At 55.2% G+C, this 21,131-nt stretch overlaps 1 protein-coding gene across 2 annotated transcripts in view; it reads left to right on the top strand.

The window, feature by feature from the left end:
• The first annotated feature begins 353 nt into the window (after nucleotides 1–353).
• Nucleotides 354–21,131, top strand: part of TIGIT (T cell immunoreceptor with Ig and ITIM domains) — a 211,344-nt gene continuing 190,566 nt past the window's right edge. Inside the window, exon 1 of one of the 2 annotated variants that reach the window (XM_078655901.1) lies at nucleotides 354–594. In XM_078655901.1, the coding sequence (XP_078512027.1) occupies nucleotides 516–594 (79 nt within the window). In that variant the 5' untranslated portion in view covers nucleotides 354–515. The remainder of the gene's footprint in view (nucleotides 595–21,131) is intronic. The other variant, XM_078655900.1, reaches the window with a different exon arrangement.

The following is a 21,131-nucleotide window of genomic DNA, read 5'->3' as shown; positions in this document are numbered from 1 at the left end:
AGGAATTTTGAATTCATATGCCTTTTTCTGAATGATATGTAGCACAGTCAGATCAGAAAGGTTAGCCTACTAAGTTGATGCATGACACATTTGAAAATGCATACGTCGAGATTCTTTAGTGTTAGGGGCCCTGGCACCACTCTGCCCTCGTTAGCTCCGTCACACACGCGCATAGACGCACGGAAGGTTTCACTTCCGTAGTGCAACACGCACGAAGCACTCTCCTTACGCGCTGTTCTTTTCACTGAAGTACACAAATATATATTCATAAACAAACGCATAAACATGCAGGTGGGCCCACACCGCTCGCCCCCACAGCCTATTGGCTGCACCGGGCCCGTGTGGTCGCCCTCTCTGGTCTGACGTGACACCTCAGCCCTCCTGGCTGTGGTTTTGCATTAGTGTTTTAAAAGCGTCGCCCACTCTTGTCCCTTCATTTCCTGTGTGAGCTCTGCCCGCTTTAGGCATTGTTGCTGTTGTTGTTCAGTCCCCAGAGAGGAGTCTGTTTACTCAAGATGGAGGGCGGCGGCTGCCCCCCGCGCAGGGCCCGGGTGCTGTGGCACGCATTGGCACTGGCCGTGACCAGCCTGTCAGGTATGGCGTCATCCATGCTGCGCGTTATCGGGTTACCAGGTTAATAAACTGAGCCCAGCAGTTGTTTTGTAGAACTTGTATAGCGCTTATGGGGTGTGGTGCCCGAAGCGCATATGCACACGGATAGCGCTGAGACACCACAGGGTATTTGCGCACTCTTTAAATCGCTCAAATGCATAAATACAATAAATGCTTTCTGTATAGGGTGCGTGGTTGGAAGAGTAAGTCTGTGACCCTATGTGGGAGGTGTTTCCATGGCGTGTGCAATTATCGTGTGCTGGCGCTTTAGCATTGTATTGTATTGTAATTGCATTCATATAGCGCTTACTACCCCTGACGAGGCGTCAAAGCGCTTTTTCGGCGAGTAGCACGCTACTCTAGAGGATTAGTGTTGAATTAGCATAGTGAAACATGCAAGTACATTTTAAGTGGTGGATAGGTTAGTCCGTTATTTGGAATGATAGCAGAAGGATAGAGGAGGACAAAGGTTTGTATTTATATAGCGCTTGTTGGCACACGCTATTCAGGAAGCCTACAAAGGATGAGTGGTGAATTAATATGGTGAAATATGAAGTAATTTCAGTGGTGGATATTAGTCAGTTACTTGGAGTGAGAAAGATAGCAGAGGGATAAAAAGGGGAAGAAAGATTTGCATTCATATAGCACTTGTTACCCCTGATGGGTGTTGAATCGCTTTTCTGGCGAGTAGCACGCCACTCCGGAACCCATAAAGGGTTAGTGTTGAAAATTAGTATAGTAAAAAAATATGAAGTAATTTGAGTAGTGGAAATGTTATTCAGTTATTTGGGTAGTATATTAGTATAGTTTAATATGGAATTTGAGAAGTGAACATGTTAGTCTGTTAATTTCGATTGAAAAGGATAGTGGAGGGATAAAAGAGTGAAAGATTTTTTTTTAGGTCTTAGCAATAGGAGGAGGCTTTTGGATTCTCAAATGTATTTATTTTAAAGCACTACTCATCCCAGTGTAGAGTGTCAGAGCGCTTTACATCACAACCATATTATACAGAGACACTGAGTCATAAAAGTGTGTAAATCAATGTGTAGGAAATGTTACCTCAGGCAATAAACAAGGAGTAGGAGTCACATGTCATTGATACTGGGAGACATTATATGTTCGGAGCACTTGTAGTGGTGAAGCAAAGGGGCAGATTTCTGAGATTTAAATGAGTGCAGTAACCAAAGTTGCTGCGTTACGTGAAAATGACAACAGCACCATATCTACTAAGATATAATGATGCTGCTCTCACCTCTAGTGCTGATGTACCTTAGGCCGTCTTACACCAGTGAACACACACCTGCACAATAGTGCAAGAATAAATGCATGGTGTCGGGCTTAGGTTTTATACTGGAAGGTTAATCTTGCAGCACAAAATTGTACGCTTTGACAAAGTTTAACACTGTACCACTTTGTAAGTGTGCTGTACTATACAACAAACATACAGAGTTGGAAAGGTTTGGAGAAAATACATCTTTTCTCCAACTTTAAGCCTGCATCAAAGAGGAGTAATTTTGGGATGCAAATACCTTTCTACAAAGTCAGTAGATAGGGATTCCTGCCAAAATCCATGGTTGTGTGCATGAGAAAGTCCATGTACAACTATGGTACGTCTCCTTGGCGCACAGTAGCCCATAGTGCTACTCTGTGTTAGTTTAGAGCTAGTATCCAATACAATTCAGGATTTGCACCATAAAGTTAACCTCAAAACAACACTTTTCACCAGATTTGCATCACTTTGGTGATGCAAACCAAGAACAAAGTATTGGTAAATCTGCTCCATAAACCCCGAATTTGAAGTGTAACAATGCTTGGGGTGTCATACTATTAAAATTATATCACTACCCAAAGGAACCCTTTATAGCTCCATAAAAATTACAAAAAATTGAGGAAAAAACAAAACGTTTCTAAACCTATGCCTTGCAATTTGCATCCAGCGCTTTGACTTCTGTTCAAAGTTCAATATACTATATTAGAATACCATAATTTAAGAACTTCAAATAACAAAATGATCTCTGTGACAAAACCAGTAGCCCACCAAGCTCGCTGCAAGTCCAGATCTGTGGTCTGCATGCTACACATGCATTACAGTGGGAACAATAACCCTCTATGGTACATTGTAATGAGACAAATTACAGATCTATCCATTAAGTGCATTAACCACCAGAGGTAGCTTGCCTTTGTAAGTAGCTCTTGAAAAAATGTTGGGCACACAAAGATCTCGGCAGGATGCTATTATCTTCTATCAGCATGTCCAAGGGCGCCCCATCAAGCTTGGCGCACTGTGCAGTGGCACCGGATGCACCAACCTAAATCCAGCACAGATGGGATACATTAGTTGGGTGAGGTAGTGTCACATTTTTATAGATTGGCTATGCTTGCAGCTTAGGTTAATTCTGCAGAGACCTTTATTGTATTAATAATCATTGTCTCGTATGTGCTAAATACCATTTCCTATGCTGGCTGTGACTGGAAAGCGTCCACTCTTTGGTTGGTCTCTGCCTGGTTCTCCGAGCACTTTGTGTGTAAGTCCTCAGTTTTGGAAATTGGCAATCTGGGCACCTTTAGCACCACAACCAAGGGTCCAGGAATAGGGGGGCACCACATGTGGGTTCAGGACTCACTCAGGCTGCGTCCAGGTGCAGGCTCAAGATTGTGGAGCATTTTGTATCTCTGAGACTCTAAAGAGGAGGCCAGTGAAGTAGCCCTCCGGGTCACGTCTGATAGACCTGGGGGCTTGTGAAGATGTAAGGCTCAACAATAAGGCAGGCTCCAGGCACCACAGCAGTCCTTCCAGGTACCACAGCAGTCTGGCAGAGTGCACAGCAGGTCACAGCAGCAGGCATCCCTCTGGGAGTCCTTCCACAAGTCCAGTAGTGAACTTAAGAGTGGGTCTGGAGAGGAGGAGCTTCGCGCGCAACCAAGATGGCCGCGTGAGCTTAGGGCTCCCGAGACCCTCGCAACCTCCCCCACTTATCCTGTCTTGTATCCTGTTTTTTGTCGATGTCTTCGTGAAGACGAACCACGCGCGAGGCGAAATCTGCACTCCGATTTTTAATCGGACCCCGGGAGCAGGAGTAACGGCACCTTGAAGATTGCGGCCTATGCCTTCGTGATGCCTGGCTGTAGAGTGATCATGCTACCCGAGCTGTAGTTGAACAACACCGGCCTGAGGGGATCGGCACGACTGGTCTGATTGGTTTCACTTTCGGTTTTGACTTCACAGTGATCTGTAACTGGAAATGAGCATACCCCTGTGCCCATCGACATGGACGACGGGAGACCGTGCTGCCCCCGGAGAAGAGACACCGGCACTGGGAGCGAAGACGACCGCGACCGGAGCCCACCCGACGCGGCCGGCACCTAGCTTGGGCCATCGGTGTGAGGGGCGGACAGAAGCACGACCGGTGCCCGCCAGGCGCTATACATCAGAAGACCGCGACCGGAGCCCACCCGACGCGGCCTGCACCGAGCCTGGGCCATCGGTGTGAGGGGCGGACAGAAGCACGACCGGTGCCCGCCAGGCGCTATACAGCAGAAGACCGCGACCGGAGCCCACCCGACGCGGCCTGCACCGAGCCTGGGCCATCGGTGTGAGGGGCGGACAGGAGCACGACCGGTGCCCGCCAGGCGCTATACAACAGAAGACCGCAACCGGAGCCCACCCGGCGCGGCCTAACACCAGGTGCAGCCTCCAAGCCAGCGAGCGCGACCGGAGTCACCCGTTGTGCCCCGGAGCCAGTTTTCAAAGCAACGGTGCGCGCCGGAGCCCACCCGACGGCACCGGCAAACACAGCCAACTAGGAGGTGAGGCCGCCCCCCCCCCCCTGCGTCCCCGGGCTTACCAGTACTGGGAGACTCCCGGAGCCCGCCCGGCTCATCCGAGAGCCGATAGAGAGTGTCCGCTCAAGCAGCCGGGGAGCAGGCAGGGAAACCGGTGGGCGCCCTCTGGTGGCGGAAAGGAGGCGACAAAAAGGCCCTACAAGCAGAGCCCAAACAACGGAGGCAGGGCAGGGTCAGTGATTTTGGTGCATAACTTTCGGCGGCTGCACCCCGCCACGGAGAGCATCAAGAGGCGGGCTTTTGGTGCACAACTTGCTAGCGGCAGCACCCCGCTTTACACACAATAGACAACAGGAGCAAGGGCAGCCCAAGCGCTAAGGCATGGCCAAGAAAGGGGGCCCAAAGAAGGGCCACGACGACCTGAACGACCTACTGCGGAAGATCCGCGCAGCATCAGAGGCGCACGGGGACGGATGGCTGCAGGAGCATCTCAACCGCGACCCAGACGAAGGAACAAGCAGGGGACGGGGCAACGGGGCAACGCGACCACGCCCCCCGCGGCTAAGAGAAGCAGGAAGGCGCCAGCGAAGCTAGCGGATGCAGCACCGGCCAAGAAAGCGCCAAAAAGAACCCAGCCAATTGCAGCCAGCACGGCGGTGGCGGGGGCGGACAAGGGGACCAGCGACACGCCAACCAATGGTGAGCATATTAGCGCGATCATACAAGAATGTTGCAAAGCAATGGCGCCAATGTTATTGCAAGGGCTGGGGGTCCAGAACACGGGGGGTGCGAGGGCTCAGCCGAGTGAGGGGCAAGGGACAGGGCGACCGGAGGGAACCGCGCCCCCACAGGGGGAAGGGGCCACAGGGGCTCCCTGGTACCTACTCAACCCGGGCGCGGCACGACAGCAGCAGATAATAGGGCAGACATATACCGCGGCAGGGGGCGAGGGGGGGTCGCCCACAGCAGCGTGGGGGGAGGCCCAACGGGTGAGTGGGACCTCAATGACCACAGCAATAACGGGGGCGTACGCCAGACCCTCCCCAGGCCCCGCACCCCTGACCACCAGAGCCACAGGGTTAGCCAGCATGATCCCCGTAGCAGTAAAGGAGATAATATGGCGGAAAGAGTTCATAGACATCTTCTCCTTATTGGAAATACAACTAGAAGGGCTAGACCTGACCACATGTGACAAGAAGGAGGAAGACAGGAGGGAGAGGAGACGGGAGAGGAAAGAGCGCTAATTTGATAATTGGTTGGACGCATTCAGGATTATGGCGTGCATAATAGTTGAAAAGTTCCCACAATGCGCAGCGGATTTATGGTTATACGAGGCGAACATACACAATGCGCAAAGGCAGTTCCCGGGGGAGGCGTGGCTTGAATACGATAAGGGTTTCAGGCTTAAAATGCAGACGCACCCCGAGATGGAGTGGAATGAGGAGGATGTGTCAGGTTTCATCCATAAGATGATGGTAGCAAAGGAGGCCAGGTCCTGGGGGGGCAGGGCCGAGCACTCTTACCGGAGCTCCTTTCAAAGAGGGAAAGGAAGGCCATTTCAGAAACATAAACACTTCAACACAGGAAAAGTATCGCACACAAGCGGACCGCCAGCAATATGCTGGAAATTCGAGTCCAATGAATGCACATTTGGGGCGTCATGTAAATTCTCACACACATGTTCAGCATGCGGGGGAGGGCACCCGGCGGCAAACTGCAAGCGCAGAGAGAGCCATAAGCACGACAAGAAAGAGGGGAAGAAGCACTGAGGCGCGCAGGGCGGGCCACGAGGGTGAAGCGCGACAGGGTACCCCCTCCCTAGCATGGTCCCCCATCAACACTCAACGGCTGCGCGCGCTAGCCAACAGATACCACAACAAGTCAGACGCAAAAATATTAGTCCAGGGGTTTGAGGAGGGTTTTACCATACCTTTCAAGGGCCCCCTCCCCCCCAGCTGCGGGCGGAACTTGGCCTCGGCAATGCAACACCCAGGGGTGGTGGCGAAAAAGATAGAGAAGGAGAAGCTATTGGGCAGGATTGAGGGCCCCCTCCCGGCATCGGCGAGGGAAGGACTGGTCACCTCCCCACTGGGGGTGGTCCCCAAGAAGGAAGCAGGGCAGTTTAGATTGATCCACCACCTGTCATTCCCAGACGGACTGTCTGTCAATGACGGGATCGAGTCAGAGGTGTGCTCGGTGAGCTACTCCACGATAGACGACGCAATAGACCTGATAAGGGCCTCAGGGAGCGGCACACTCATGGCAAAGGCAGACATCGAATCGGCGTTTCGCCTCCTCCCAGTCCACCCCGACAGCTTTCACCTTTTAGGCTTCCAGTGGGAGGGACAGTACTACCACGACAAGGCAATGCCAATGGGCTTCTCAGTGTCATGTGCCTACTTCGAGCTGTTCAGCACATTCGTCGAATGGGCATTACACGACCACCACCCAGCGGGCGGGAAGCTGCACTACTTAGACGATTTCCTATTTACCGGCCCCGCCGACTCCCCGGTGTGCAGGAACACGTTGGGGGCATTCATAAAACTTGCTGGTGAGTTAGGGATCCCTTTGTCCAAAGAGAAAACGGAAGGGCCCACGACAAGGATCACGTTCTTAGGGATAGAACTAGACTCGGTAGCAGGCACGTCAAGGCTCCCCCTAGAGAAGGTAGAGGACATCCGGGGAGAGATAAAAAGCATGCGCGGGCGGGACAAAGCCACACTGAGGGAGTTGCAGCAACTGATTGGGAAACTGAATTTCGCCACCAGGGTCATCCCAGCGGGCAAGGTGTTCTCAAGGAGACTGACAAAACTCACGCGCGGCATTACACACAAGCACTACCATGTGCGACTAGGGTCTGAGGTGAAAAGGGACCTGGAAGTATGGGATGCCTTCCTAGCAGACTTCAACGGGGTGCTGATCTGGAGGGAAGGTTGGCTGACTTGCAAACAGATCGAGCTGTACACGGATACGTCAGGAAGCACAGGGTTTGGCGCGCTCTTGAGGGACAAGTGGTGCGCGGGCCAGTGGCCGGACAGCTGGCGCAGACAGGGTGTCACAACAAACATAACATTTTTAGAGCTGTTTCCCATTGTGGTAGCACTGGTGATTTGGAGAGAAGAACTCAAAAACATGAAACTGACCCTATGGTCGGACAACAAGGGCGTAGTGCAGGCTATCAACAGGGGGTCGGCCAGGTGCCCAGACACACTGAGACTAATGCGCCGTCTGGTTACATTGCAGTTGGAGGGCAACATAGACCTACGAGCAAGACACGTGCCAGGGGTGGAGAACGAGATAGCGGACGCCCTGTCCAGAGGCATGATGAGCAAATTCAGGGAGCTCGCCCCCAGGGCAGACTCGGAAATGACCCCTTTCCCGCCCCAGCTGTGGAAGCTGGCGGGGCAGACCTCTCAGAACTGATCACCCAAGCCCTGGCCCCTGGGGCTGCGAGGAGATACAAAAAATACTTAGCCACAGTACTCAAAGTAGGGGGCATACACTCACTAGCCATACCGAGCGCCACGCACAGGGCGGCAGAACTATTCATCAGCTGGGCATACAAGAACGGCAAATCCAGGTCATGGACACAAGCCCACCTTGCAGCCGTGTCACACCATGCAAAGTTGGAAACAGGACACAACCCTCTGGCATCACACTACATAAAGATTGCAATGAAGGGGTGGAAGAGGAAGGAAGGAAAGAAAGAGGACACAAGGCGCCCAATAGACTTCACCAGATTAGGGGCACTGCTGCAGGCACTAGACAGAGTGACAGCGGGGGAGTACGAGCGAGTGCTATTCAGGGCAGCATTCACCATGGCCTTCTTTGGGGCATTCCGCGTCAGCGAACTGGTGGCCCCCGCCAGGGAGGGCCAAGCAGAGCGCTGCCTATGGGCTAGCGATGTGACACCAGGTGCCGGGCGAATAGATCTGGCGCTGCGGCGGTCAAAGACGGACCAGGAGGGACGGGGGGCCACGGTGACCCTACACTGCATACAGAACAAAGAACACTGCGCAGTCTGCTGCCTCTTAACCTTTATGGCAATACGCCCGGCGGGACATGGCCCCCTGCTTATCCACAGGGATGGGTCACACTTGAGCAAATTCCAGTTTATAGCAGTGATGCGCCAGGCCCTCAGCAGCGCGGGCCTGCCGCCAGGGTCCTTTGGATTACACTCATTCCGAATAGGGGCGGCCACGACCGCGGCACAACACGGGATGCCCGAGGCAAGAATTCAGGCAGTGGGGAGGTGGCGCTCGCGAGCGTACAAATCTTACGTGAGGCCCCAGCTACTGTGACTAAAAGACACACAGGGTAGGCGTGAGAGTGACCGGTCGCTTTTCATTTGCATCAACAGGGAGCAGACCCCGCCTTGTGTGGGTGGTGGGCCACTCTTTTATCAAGCGGATGGGCGCGTGGTGGGAGCACAGGGGGCGACGGCTCATGAACAGGCCACAACACACGTGCATCCGCTGGTTTGGCCAGTCAGGCATGCACTGGTCTCAACTCACAACGGCCCTCAAGAAAATAAGGGAGGGGGCAGGGCGCCACCCAGACGTCCTGATCATCCACCTCGGGGGGAACGACCTGGCCACAATGGGTCGGAGGGCCCTCCTCTTTGGAATACAGAACGACCTGGGGGAAACAGCCAGGAGGTGCGGAAAAACGGCGATCATTTGGTCTGAAGTGATCAGCAGGCAGGAGTGGCGTGGCGCCGAGTCGTATAAAGGCGTGGAAAACTCGAGGAAAAAGCTGAACCTCACAGTAAGCAAATTTTGCAGAGCAAACGGCCTGGGCTTCATCAGGCATGGGTTGATTCACACCAGGCGCCCGGAATACTACGCAACCGACGGGGTGCACCTGTCTGAGCAGGGGATGGAGATCTTCTGGAGCAATCTGTGGGGCGCCATGGTGTTAGCAGGTTGCCAATGAATAACAGGAGGTGAGGGGGGAGCCGCAGGAAGACGGGAGCCTCCCTGACGGCGTGGCGAAGGGCTACGCGGAGAACGGTTGGTACGGAGGCACACCGGAGAGCGGTGCGCCAGAATAGGTCCACTCACCTTCAGATGCCGCACGGCTGGGTGAGATGGCCTAAGGACAGCGGCTCTGGGATGCCTCACGGCTGGGTGACATGCGACGAAGGGAAGGGGGAATATGCAGAGACGGCGCTCGCAGCCCAGCCCCCGCCGGATGGCAGGGCACAACAAGGTCCGAAAGGTAGCGAGGCAGCCTAACTCTGGGACAACGAATATCCCCTTCCCGCGCTGAGGAAGCGCAAGGAAATCCAACCTACAGAAAAACCGCCCCAAAAGGGGTAAGAGACATTGGCAAGGAAATGTATATGACATAACATGCAAATGCAAGTAATACCTGTTTCCTTGTAACCCTTAATAAACTGCGGCCAACAAATGACCACCACGAAGAAGGGTGTAGTGGCTTTCTTGGCGGGAAGGGAAGTAAGAAATGTTATGTGTATTTCAATGCAGGAGTGGGGCAGAGTGCGCAGGTTACTGCAGAGGCGGACCCCCGTAGGGGCTAGGGAGCCGTCGCCATAACCATGCGGCGAGCCCCCGAAGGGGCAACAAAGGGGGGAAGACGGCCCGGGAACGAATGAAAATGCGGGAAAACGGGGTCTCCCGAGCAAGCAGGGGGACCCCGGAAGGTGCCGGGCTGCCCCCCCCCCCCGCCCCCCCCCCTTGTGCCTTGCTTCCGCCGCCGCGCGCCGACCAATGGGGGGGGGCAGGCGAGATTCAAACCCCCCAATGGGGGGGTTTCCCCAGGTGGAGACATACCTGATGGGGGGCATATAAGCGCGCTCCCCCCAGTGATACTCCTATGCACAGGAGCGGGGGGAGGGAGCAGCACGGCGCGAAGGAACTTTTGTCCCACCCACCCACACCAAGGGATCAGCATTGTCGCAGGGCTGAAAGAGGGAAAAGAGCTTCGCGAAGGGCTACGCGGAGAACGGTTGGTACGGAGGCACACCGGAGAGCGGTGCGCCAGAATAGGTCAACTCACCTTCAGATGCCGCACGGCTGGGTGAGATGGCCTAAGGACAGCGGCTCTGGGATGCCTCACGGCTGGGTGACATGCGACGAAGGGAAGGGGGAATATGCAGAGACGGCGCTCGCAGCCCAGCCCCCGCCGGATGGCAGGGCACAACAAGGTCCGAAAGGTAGCGAGGCAGCCTAACTCTGGGACAACGAATATCCCCTTCCCGCGCTGAGGAAGCGCAAGGAAATCCAACCTACAGAAAAACCGCCCCAAAGGGGTAAGAGACATTGGCAAGGAAATGTATATGACATAACATGCAAATGCAAGTAATACCTGTTTCCTTGTAACCCTTAATAAACTGCGGCCAACAAATGACCACCACGAAGAAGGGTGTAGTGGCTTTCTTGGCGGGAAGGGAAGTAAGAAATGTTATGTGTATTTCAATGCAGGAGTGGGGCAGAGTGCGCAGGTTACTACCCCTGACGAGGCGTCAAAGCGCTTTTTCGGCGAGTAGCACGCTACTCTAGAGGATTAGTGTTGAATTAGTATAGTGAAACATGCAAGTACATTTTAAGTGGTGGAAAGGTTAGTCCGTTATTTGGAATGATAGCAGAAGGATAGAGGAGGACAAAGGTTTGTATTTATATAGAGCTTGTTGACACATGCTATTCAGGAAGCCTACAAAGGATGAGTGGTGAATTAATATGGTGAAATATGAAGTAATTTCAGTGGTGGATATTAGTCAGTTACTTGGAGTGGGAAGGATAGTGGAGGGATAAAAGGGGAAGAAAGGTTTGCATTCATATAGCACTCGTTACCCCTGATGGGTGTTGAATCGCTTCTCTGGCGAGTAGCACGCCACTCCGGAACCCATAAAGGATTACTGTTGAAAATGAGTATAGTAAAAAAATATGAAGTAATTTGAGTAGTGGAAATGTTATTCAGTTATTTGGGTAGTATATTAGTATAGTTTAATATGGAATTTGAGAAGTGAACATGTTAGTCTGTTAATTTCGATTGAAAAGGATAGTGGAGGGATAAAAGAGTGAAAGATTTTTTTTTAGGTCTTAGCAATAGGAGGAGGCTTTTGGATTCTCAAATGTATTTATTTTAAAGCACTACTCATCCCAGTGTAGAGTGTCAGAGCGCTTTACATCACAACCATATTATACAGAGACACTGAGTCATAAAAGTGTGTAAATCAATGTGTAGGAAATGTTACCTCAGGCAATAAACAAGGAGTAGGAGTCACATGTCATTGATACTGGGAGACATTATATGTTCGGAGCACTTGTAGTGGTGAAGCAAAGGGGCAGATTTCTGAGATTTAAATGAGTGCAGTAACCAAAGTTGCTGCGTTACGTGAAAATGACAACAGCACCATATCTACTAAGATATAATGATGCTGCTCTCACCTCTAGTGCTGATGTACCTTAGGCCGTCTTACACCAGTGAACACACACCTGCACAATAGTGCAAGAATAAATGCATGGTGTCGGGCTTAGGTTTTATACTGGAAGGTTAATCTTGCAGCACAAAATTGTACGCTTTGACAAAGTTTAACACTGTACCACTTTGTAAGTGTGCTGTACTATACAACAAACATACAGAGTTGGAAAGGTTTGGAGAAAATACATCTTTTCTCCAACTTTAAGCCTGCATCAAAGAGGAGTAATTTTGGGATGCAAATACCTTTCTACAAAGTCAGTAGATAGGGATTCCTGCCAAAATCCATGGTTGTGTGCATGAGAAAGTCCATGTACAACTATGGTACGTCTCCTTGGCGCACAGTAGCCCATAGTGCTACTCTGTGTTAGTTTAGAGCTAGTATCCAATACAATTCAGGGTTTGCACCATAAAGTTAACCTCAAAACAACACTTTTCACCAGATTTGCATCACTTTGGTGATGCAAACCAAGAACAAAGTATTGGTAAATCTGCTCCATAAACCCCGGATTTGAAGTGTAACAATGCTTGGGGTGTCATACTATTAAAATTATATCACTACCCAAAGGAACCCTTTATAGCTCCATAAAAATTACAAAAAATTGAGGAAAAAACAAAACGTTTCTAAACCTATGCCTTGCAATTTGCATCCAGCGCATTGACTTCTGTTCAAAGTTCAATATACTATATTAGAATACCATAATTTAAGAACTTCAAATAACAAAATGATCTCTGTGACAAAACCAGTAGCCCACCAAGCTCGCTGCAAGTCCAGATCTGTGGTCTGCATGCTACACATGCATTACAGTGGGAACAATAACCCTCTATGCTACATTGTAATGAGACAAATTACAGATCTATCCATTAAGTGCATTAACCACCAGAGGTAGCTTGCCTTTGTAAGTAGCTCTTGAAAAAATGTTGGGCACACAAAGATCTCGGCAGGATGCTATTATCTTCTATCAGCATGTCCAAGGGCGCCCCATCAAGCTTGGCGCACTGTGCAGTGGCACCGGATGCACCAACCTAAATCCAGCACAGATGGGATACATTAGTTGGGTGAGGTAGTGTCACATTTTTATAGATTGGCTATGCTTGCAGCTTAGGTTAATTCTGCAGAGACCTTTATTGTATTAATAATCATTGTCTCGTATGTGCTAAATACCATTTCCTATGCTGGCTGTGACTGGAAAGCGTCCACTCTTTGGTTGGTCTCTGCCTGGTTCTCCGAGCACTTTGTGTGTAAGTCCTCAGTTTTGGAAATTGGCAATCTGGGCACCTTTAGCACCACAACCAAGGGTCCAGGAATAGGGGGGCACCACATGTGGGTTCAGGACTCACTCAGGCTGCGTCCTGGTGCAGGCTCAAGATTGTGGGAGCATTTTGTATCTCTGAGACTCTAAAGAGGAGGCCAGTGAAGTAGCCCTCGGAGTCACGTCTGATAGACCTGGGGGCTTGTGAAGATGTAAGGCTCAACAATAAGGCAGGCTCCAGGCACCACAGCAGTCCTTCCAGGTACCACAGCAGTCTGGCAGAGTGCACAGCAGGTCACAGCAGCAGGCATCCCTCTGGGAGTCCTTCCACAAGTCCAGTAGTGAACTTAAGAGTGGGTCTGGAGAGGAGGAGCTTCGCGCGCAACCAAGATGGCCGCGTGAGCTTAGGGCTCCCAAGACCCTCGCAACCTCCCCCACTTATCCTGTCTTGTATCCTGTTTTTTGTCGATGTCTTCGTGAAGACGAACCACGCGCGAGGCAAAATCTGAACTCCGATTTTTAATCGGACCCCGGGAGCAGGAGTAACGGCACCTTGAAGATTGCGGCCTATGCCTTCGTGATGCCTGGCTGTAGAGTGATCATGCTACCCGAGCTGTAGTTGAACAACACCGGCCTGAGGGGATCGGCACGACTGGTCTGATTGGTTTCACTTTCGGTTTTGACTTCACAGTGATCTGTAACTGGAAATGAGCCTACCCCTGTGCCCATCGACAGCTGCCTGTTCACCCACAACTGTGATCCTGACTGTTTTTGGCCAGATCTGGAGAACTTTCGACTTATACCCTCTGGCTTGGGCTGTTTTCGCCCGTGGAGACCAGGTGTTGGACAGGCCACATGCAGGGCTCGCTCCCTCCCCGCAGGACAGGGCCCGGGCCACCGTCAGCACCATTGCCCGGCCCAGCCGCCATCTTGGACACGGCACCACGCGGCCGTGCGGCCTCAGCCCGACCCCAACCCTGGGCCTGGCCAGGCCCCGACATCCCGGCACCACCCTCCACCCAGGAGGTGAACGGGCCACTTGGCGGGTCAATGGGAGTACGAAGTGTCGATGGCTCTCCCCCGCCAGGTGCCGAGCACCCCCAGCCTCCTCGGGCGCTGGCTCCACCCCCCTGCTGGGTGTCTGGACTCCCTCATCCCGGACCTCCCGACCTCCCAGAGCGAGGGTCCGGACATCAAAGGGCGCCAGACCTATAACTGAGGAGGCCCCAGGACAGGAGGGCAGTTGTATCCTGGAGTCGAGAGACACCGCGACGAACTCATCCTTGACGGACTGTTGGCGCTGCCACAGCCCTGCCTTGTGAACTATTGTCCTGCCTGCTGGCGCTGCCGCGGCCCTCTGCAACCGTCATCCTCGTGGGACCTGCTGGCGCTGCCGCGGCCCTCTGCAACCATCATCCTCGTGGGACCTGCTGGCGCTGCCGCGGCCCGTTGTACCCGTCATCCTCGTGGGACCTGCTGGCGCTGCCGCGGCCCTCTGCAACCATCATCCTCGTGGGACCTGCTGGCGCTGCCGCGGCCCGTTGTACCCTTCATCCTCGTGGGACCTGCTGGCGCTGCCGCGGCCCGTTGTAGCCTGCCTTCTCGTGGGACCTGCTGGCGCTGCCGCGGCCCGTTGTAACCTTCATCCTCGTTGGGACCTGCTGGCGCTGCCGCGGCCCGTGCCACCTACTACCTCTCCGGGACCTGCTGGCGCTGCCACAGTCTGACCCATCCGAATACCGAGCTCGAGGATTGTGAGCTATCACCGTTACACACCCGTACCCGTGGGTACCAAGACTGTCCCGCTTCCCCCTTCCCTTACTAGAGACTAGAATTGAGAGGATCATCGTGTCCTGATCGCCCTGTATCGTACCACTCTGCTACCCGAAGTGCCTATAAAAGGTGTTACCATAAGCTTTGTGTGGTGTCCATCTGTGGGGGGGGAGGTTACCTGTCTGTGCGATCACTCTGCTCGGCCGACCCTCCAGGTCCCCGTCTAACATTGGTGGCTAGCGGCGCGATCCGAACCAACGCGTACCGTACAGACAGTAACTCACCCTACGACTAAAACCACAATGACGACCAAAGAGAGCGGATCGGCGGAGAAGTTCCAGATGGAAAAGCTGGAAGAATACAACCACCGAGAGCTCAAACAATTTTGCATGGACTTAGGCATTGCTACCACCGGGCTAAGCACAAAAGAAGACTTCAAAAACGCCCTGGAGGCCTGGACAGAGACAAATACCGCAACCCCCCGGGACCCCGCAGCCCCGGAAGTCAACACCACCCGGACGGAGGGACGGAGACCAGGCCCCTCCCATGAAGAGATCCAGGAGCGGGAAAAAAATAGATTACACGAGTTAGACTTGGCACGACTCAGATTAGACGGAGAGTTGAAACTGGCGGAACAAAAAATAAACTTAGAACACTTACGGCTCAGAGAAGAGCGAGAGGAAAAACAGAGACAGAGAGACCTCGAAGAAAAAAGACTGGCATACGAGCACGAGTGCAAACTAGCGGAGATAGAAATACGCAAACTGAACAAAAACCTAGGGGTGCCCGAGCAACCGCACTCCCCGGGTCCTACCGAGCAGAAGGTCCACATCCCCAAGGATGTGGTCCGAGAATATCACCGGAACGACGACATACAGCAGTGGTTCAAAGCCTATGAGATTGCCATGACCGCCCACCGGGTCGCTCGGAGTGACTGGGGGGCCGGTCTATGGGGGAGATTCATCAACGAGGGTCGTGATGCCCTGCTGCAGCTTCCGGACCATCAAATGACGTCCTATGACCACATGAACGCCGCCCTCCTCAGTCGATATGGACTTACACCCGAAATGTACCGCCAGAGGTTCCGCAACTGCACCCGGATCCCAGGTACGACGTGGTTGGAATACGTGAACTATTTCAGCCGAGCCTTCGAGGGGTGGATCAAGGGTAACAACGTAACCACCTACGAACAACTCTTCAATCTCATAGTGTGGGAGCACCTCTCCAACAACTGTTTCGTCGAGCTCAGGCAGCACCTCCTCGACAGTAAATTGACTGAACCCCGGCAGCTCGCCACCGAGGCTGACCGGTGGGAGAGCACCCGAGTGGCCCGGAGTGGGCCGAATGAGCAGAACAGAACCAACCAAGGTCACCATCGTCCCCGAGGAGGAGGAGGAGGCCCGGGCCGGGGCAGAGACGCCGCCCCGGCCGCACCCCCGAACGCCACCCCGGCTCCAGCAGGCCGGGGCAACCCCCCGATGCGCCCGGGGTTCCGAGCTAACGTGACGTGTCATCGATGCCAGCGAGTCGGCCACTATGCCAGTGACCCGACCTGCCCGAAGAACCAGGTCCCCGGGCCCCGCCAGATGGCGGCCGCCGCCCTGGGAGAAGAACAAATCTCCGAAGACACGGAGACCTATGAGTCGGAGCAGTTCGAGTGGGAACCCGCCGCCATGACCCTGGCATGCCTGGGAGGAAGAGACATGGTCCCGCGGACTCCCCTGCCCGCCAACACTCGGAAGTACAGCCAATGGGTGAGCATCAATGGGCGCAAGGCCGAGGCCCTGCGTGACACCGGGGCCAGTGTGACGGCCGTCCGCTGTCACCTGGTGACCCCAGAACAAATCCTACCAAACGTACTTTGCCCCGTCCGATCGGCAGACAACTCGGAGAGCCTGTGTCGGATGGCCTGCGTCCCCTTCGAATGGGGAGGGGTGTCCGGCATGCTAAAAGTAACTGTCCGTGACGATGCCCCCGTAGACTGCCTCCTGGGGAACGATCTCGAGAGCTCCCCGTGGGCCGCCGTGGAAAGAAGAGAGCATCTGGGGATGTTGGGTCTCCCGGACTGGGCCTGCGTAACCACCCGGTCCATGGCCACCCGCACCATCCCTAGACCAGAAGAACCCGAATGGGCAGCGCCTCCGCCCTCGATCACTCCAGAAGAAGACTTCCCCCAGACCGACCACCCGGACCCCACCCCAGAGGGGTCCACACAGCCCCCCGAGCTTCCCGACTTGGCTCAGTGGCGTCAAGAAGGGGGGCCCACCCAGGAACAATTCCGGCAGGAGCAAAAGACCTGCCCCTCCCTCGAGGGATTGCGACGGCAAGCGCTCGCCCAGAGCCAAGGAGACACCACCGGGGCCCACTGGGTTTATTGGGACAATGATCTCTTGTACAGCGAACAGAAAATCGCAGAACTGGGGGCCGGGCGAGTGCTGGCGGTGCCCCTCCACTTCAGAGACTTCCTGTTGACCCTAGCCCACGATGTCCCCCTGGCCGGGCACCTGGGCCAAGACAAGACCTACCACCGCCTGGTGACTCACTTTTTTTGGCCCAAAATGAGGAACGATGTATCCAACCATTGCCGGTCCTGCCCGACCTGCCAGGCCAGTGGGAAGAGCAGCCGCAAACTCAAGGCACCCCTACAACCATTCCCCGTGGTGACCACCCCGTTCGAAAGGGTGGGAATAGACATTGTGGGGCCCCTGGACCCCCGAACAGCACAGGGACATCGCTTCATCCTGGTCCTGGTGGATCACGCTACCCGCTATCCTGAGGCGGTCCCCCTTCGTACGATAACAGCCCCAGTAGTGGGTCGAGCCTTGATGGGGATCTTCTCTCGAGTGGGCTTCCCCCGAGAAGTCGTCAGCGACAGGGGTACGAACTTTATCTCAAAATACATGAAGTCCCTCTGGCAACAGTGTGGGGTCACCTACCGATTCACGACCCCCTATCACCCTCAAGGGAACGGACTGGTTGAGCGGTTCAACCGCACGCTCAAAGGGATGATTGGGGGGTTGGAAGAGCCCCTCCGTCGCCAGTGGGATGTGCTACTACCGTGCCTTCTCTTTGCCTACCGAGAAGTCCCCCAGAAGTCCCTCGGCTTCAGCCCTTTCGAACTCTTGTATGGACACCCGGTGCGAGGCCCGCTCAGCCTAGTCAAAGAAGGCTGGGAAATGCCCCCTCTAAAGAACCCTCCAGATGTTTTCAAGTACCTCCTAACCCTCCGCAACCAGACCAGAAGGTTCAGAGAGATGGCAAAAGCAAACCTGGAGGCCAGTCAGGAGGACATGAAAAGGTGGTACGATAGAAATGCATCCTCCATCGAATTTGAACCTGGTCAACAAGTGTGGGTAATGTCTCCCACCGAACCATGCGCCCTGCAAGACAAATGGACGGGGCCCTTCAAAGTAATCGAGCGCAAGAGCCCTGTCACCTATCTCATCGATATAGAATCTTCCCGAAACCCTCTCCGGGTCCTCCACGCTAATAGACTGAAACCCCACTTTGTACGCTCCGAACTCAGCCTCCTGATGGCAACCGACAATGGAACCGAGGAGGACTCCGAACCCCTCCCTGACCTCCTACGGTCACGGGAGAAGGACGGCTCCGTGGACGGGGTCCGACTCTCGGAGGCCCTCACCCTGGAACAGCGCCAAGGCTGCCGAGTCCTCCTGCTACAGTTCTCCACCCTGTTCTCCCTCACCCCGGGGGTCACCCCCTGGTGCTTACACGACGTGGACACGGGAGACAGTCCCCCTATCCGCCATCGGGCCTACCGCGTACCAGATCGGGTACGGGCCTGCATCCAAGAGGAGGTGGCCAAGATGCTCACCCTCGGGGTCATCGAGCCCTCAGACAGCCCCTGGGCCAGCCCAGTGGTACTGGTCCCCAAAGCGGCCGCCCCCGGCACCACGCCGGAGCTCCGGTTCTGCGTCGACTACCGGGGCTTGAATGCGGTCACCAGAACAGACGCACACCCCATCCCCCGAGCAGATGAACTAATCGACCGCATGGGAGCTGCCCGCTACCTCAGCATCTTCGACCTGACAGCGGGCTACTGGCAGATCGGTCTCACACCCCGGGCCCAAGAACGATCGGCATTCTCTACCCCGGATGGCCACTATCACTTCAAGGTCATGCCATTCGGCATGAAGAATGCCCCAGCAACCTTTCAGCGGCTAGTAAACCAGGTCCTGGCAGGACTCGAAGGATTCAGCGCCGCCTACCTGGACGATATCGCCGTGTACAGCCACCACTGGTCCGACCACCTCCACCACCTCCGAGAGGTGCTACAGGCCCTCCAACGAGCTGGCCTCACGATCAAGGCCAGCAAATGCCAAATCGGCCAGGGGTCCGTGACCTACCTCGGGCACCAGGTGGGAAGCGGTCTGGTGGCCCCTCTGCAACTCAAGATCGCTGCCATCCAGTCGTGGCAGTCCCCCATCACCCAGACCGAGGTCCGCGCCTTCTTGGGACTCACCGGCTACTACCGACGGTTCGTGAGGGACTATGGCAGCATCGTAGGGCCCCTCACGGAACTCACCTCTAAAAACCAACCCAAGGAGGTCAACTGGACCCCAGACTGTCAAGCGGCCTTCGAGAAGCTGAAGGCCGCCATGTGCTCCGCCCCGGTGCTCCAGGCCCCCGACTACAGCCGGGAATTTATCGTCCAAACAGATGCCTCCGACCACGGCGTTGGGGCAGTCCTTTCCCAGCTGAACCCCGAAGGACTTGACCAGCCAGTGGCTTTCATCAGCAGACGGCTCCTGGCCCGAGAACGACGCTGGAGCACCATCGAGAGGGAGGCCTTCGCCGTGGTGTGGGCCCTCAAAAAACTCCGGCCTTATCTCTTCGGCACCCACTTCCGGGTCCAGACCGATCATCGACCCCTGCAATGGCTCATGCAGATGCGGGGGAAAACCCGAAACTACTACGTTGGTCCATCTCCCTGCAGGGGATGGACTTCACTGTGGAACATCGACCCGGCCAAGACCACGCCAACGCGGATGGCCTGTCCCGCTTTTTCCGCCTCGACGAGGAAAGTCCCCAAGAAGATGGGTGACTCTCCCCGCCTTCAGCTGGGGGGGACGCATGTTGGACAGGCCACATGCAGGGCTCGCTCCCTCCCCGCAGGACAGGGCCCGGGCCACCGTCAGCACCATTGCCCGGCCCAGCCGCCATCTTGGACACGGCACCACGCGGCCGTGCGGCCTCAGCCCGACCCCAACCCTGGGCCTGGCCAGGCCCCGACATCCCGGCACCACCCTCCACCCAGGAGGTGAACGGGCCACTTGGCGGGTCAATGGGAGTACGAAGTGTCGATGGCTCTCCCCCGCCAGGTGCCGAGCACCCCCAGCCTCCTCGGGCGCTGGCTCCACCCCCCTGCTGGGTGTCTGGACTCCCTCATCCCGGACCTCCCGACCTCCCAGAGCGAGGGTCCGGACATCAAAGGGCGCCAGACCTATAACTGAGGAGGCCCCAGGACAGGAGGGCAGTTGTATCCTGGAGTCGAGAGACACCGCGACGAACTCATCCTTGACGGACTGTTGGCGCTGCCACAGCCCTGCCTTGTGAACTATTGTCCTGCCTGCTGGCGCTGCCGCGGCCCTCTGCAACCGTCATCCTCGTGGGACCTGCTGGCGCTGCCGCGGCCCTCTGCAACCATCATCCTCGTGGGACCTGCTGGCGCTGCCGCGGCCCGTTGTACCCGTCATCCTCGTGGGACCTGCTGGCGCTGCCGCGGCCCTCTGCAACCATCATCCTCGTGGGACCTGCTGGCGCTGCCGCGGCCCGTTGTACCCTTCATCCTCGTGGGACCTGCTGGCGCTGCCGCGGCCCGTTGTAGCCTGCCTTCTCGTGGGACCTGCTGGCGCTGCCGCGGCCCGTTGTAACCTTCATCCTCGTTGGGACCTGCTGGCGCTGCCGCGGCCCGTGCCACCTACTACCTCTCCGGGACCTGCTGGCGCTGCCACAGTCTGACCCATCCGAATACCGAGCTCGAGGATTGTGAGCTATCACCGTTACACACCCGTACCCGTGGGTACCAAGACTGTCCCGCTTCCCCCTTCCCTTACTAGAGACTAGAATTGAGAGGATCATCGTGTCCTGATCGCCCTGTATCGTACCACTCTGCTACCCGAAGTGCCTATAAAAGGTGTTACCATAAGCTTTGTGTGGTGTCCATCTGTGGGGGGGGAGGTTACCTGTCTGTGCGATCACTCTGCTCGGCCGACCCTCCAGGTCCCCGTCTAACACCAGGGGTCG

Source organism: Lissotriton helveticus, chromosome 8, assembly GCF_964261635.1.
Source record: "Lissotriton helveticus chromosome 8, aLisHel1.1, whole genome shotgun sequence".
Classification (NCBI taxonomy): Eukaryota; Metazoa; Chordata; class Amphibia; order Caudata; family Salamandridae; genus Lissotriton; species Lissotriton helveticus.
Note: the sequence above shows the minus strand (reverse complement) of the source record. Positions and strands in the feature narration are given on the sequence as shown.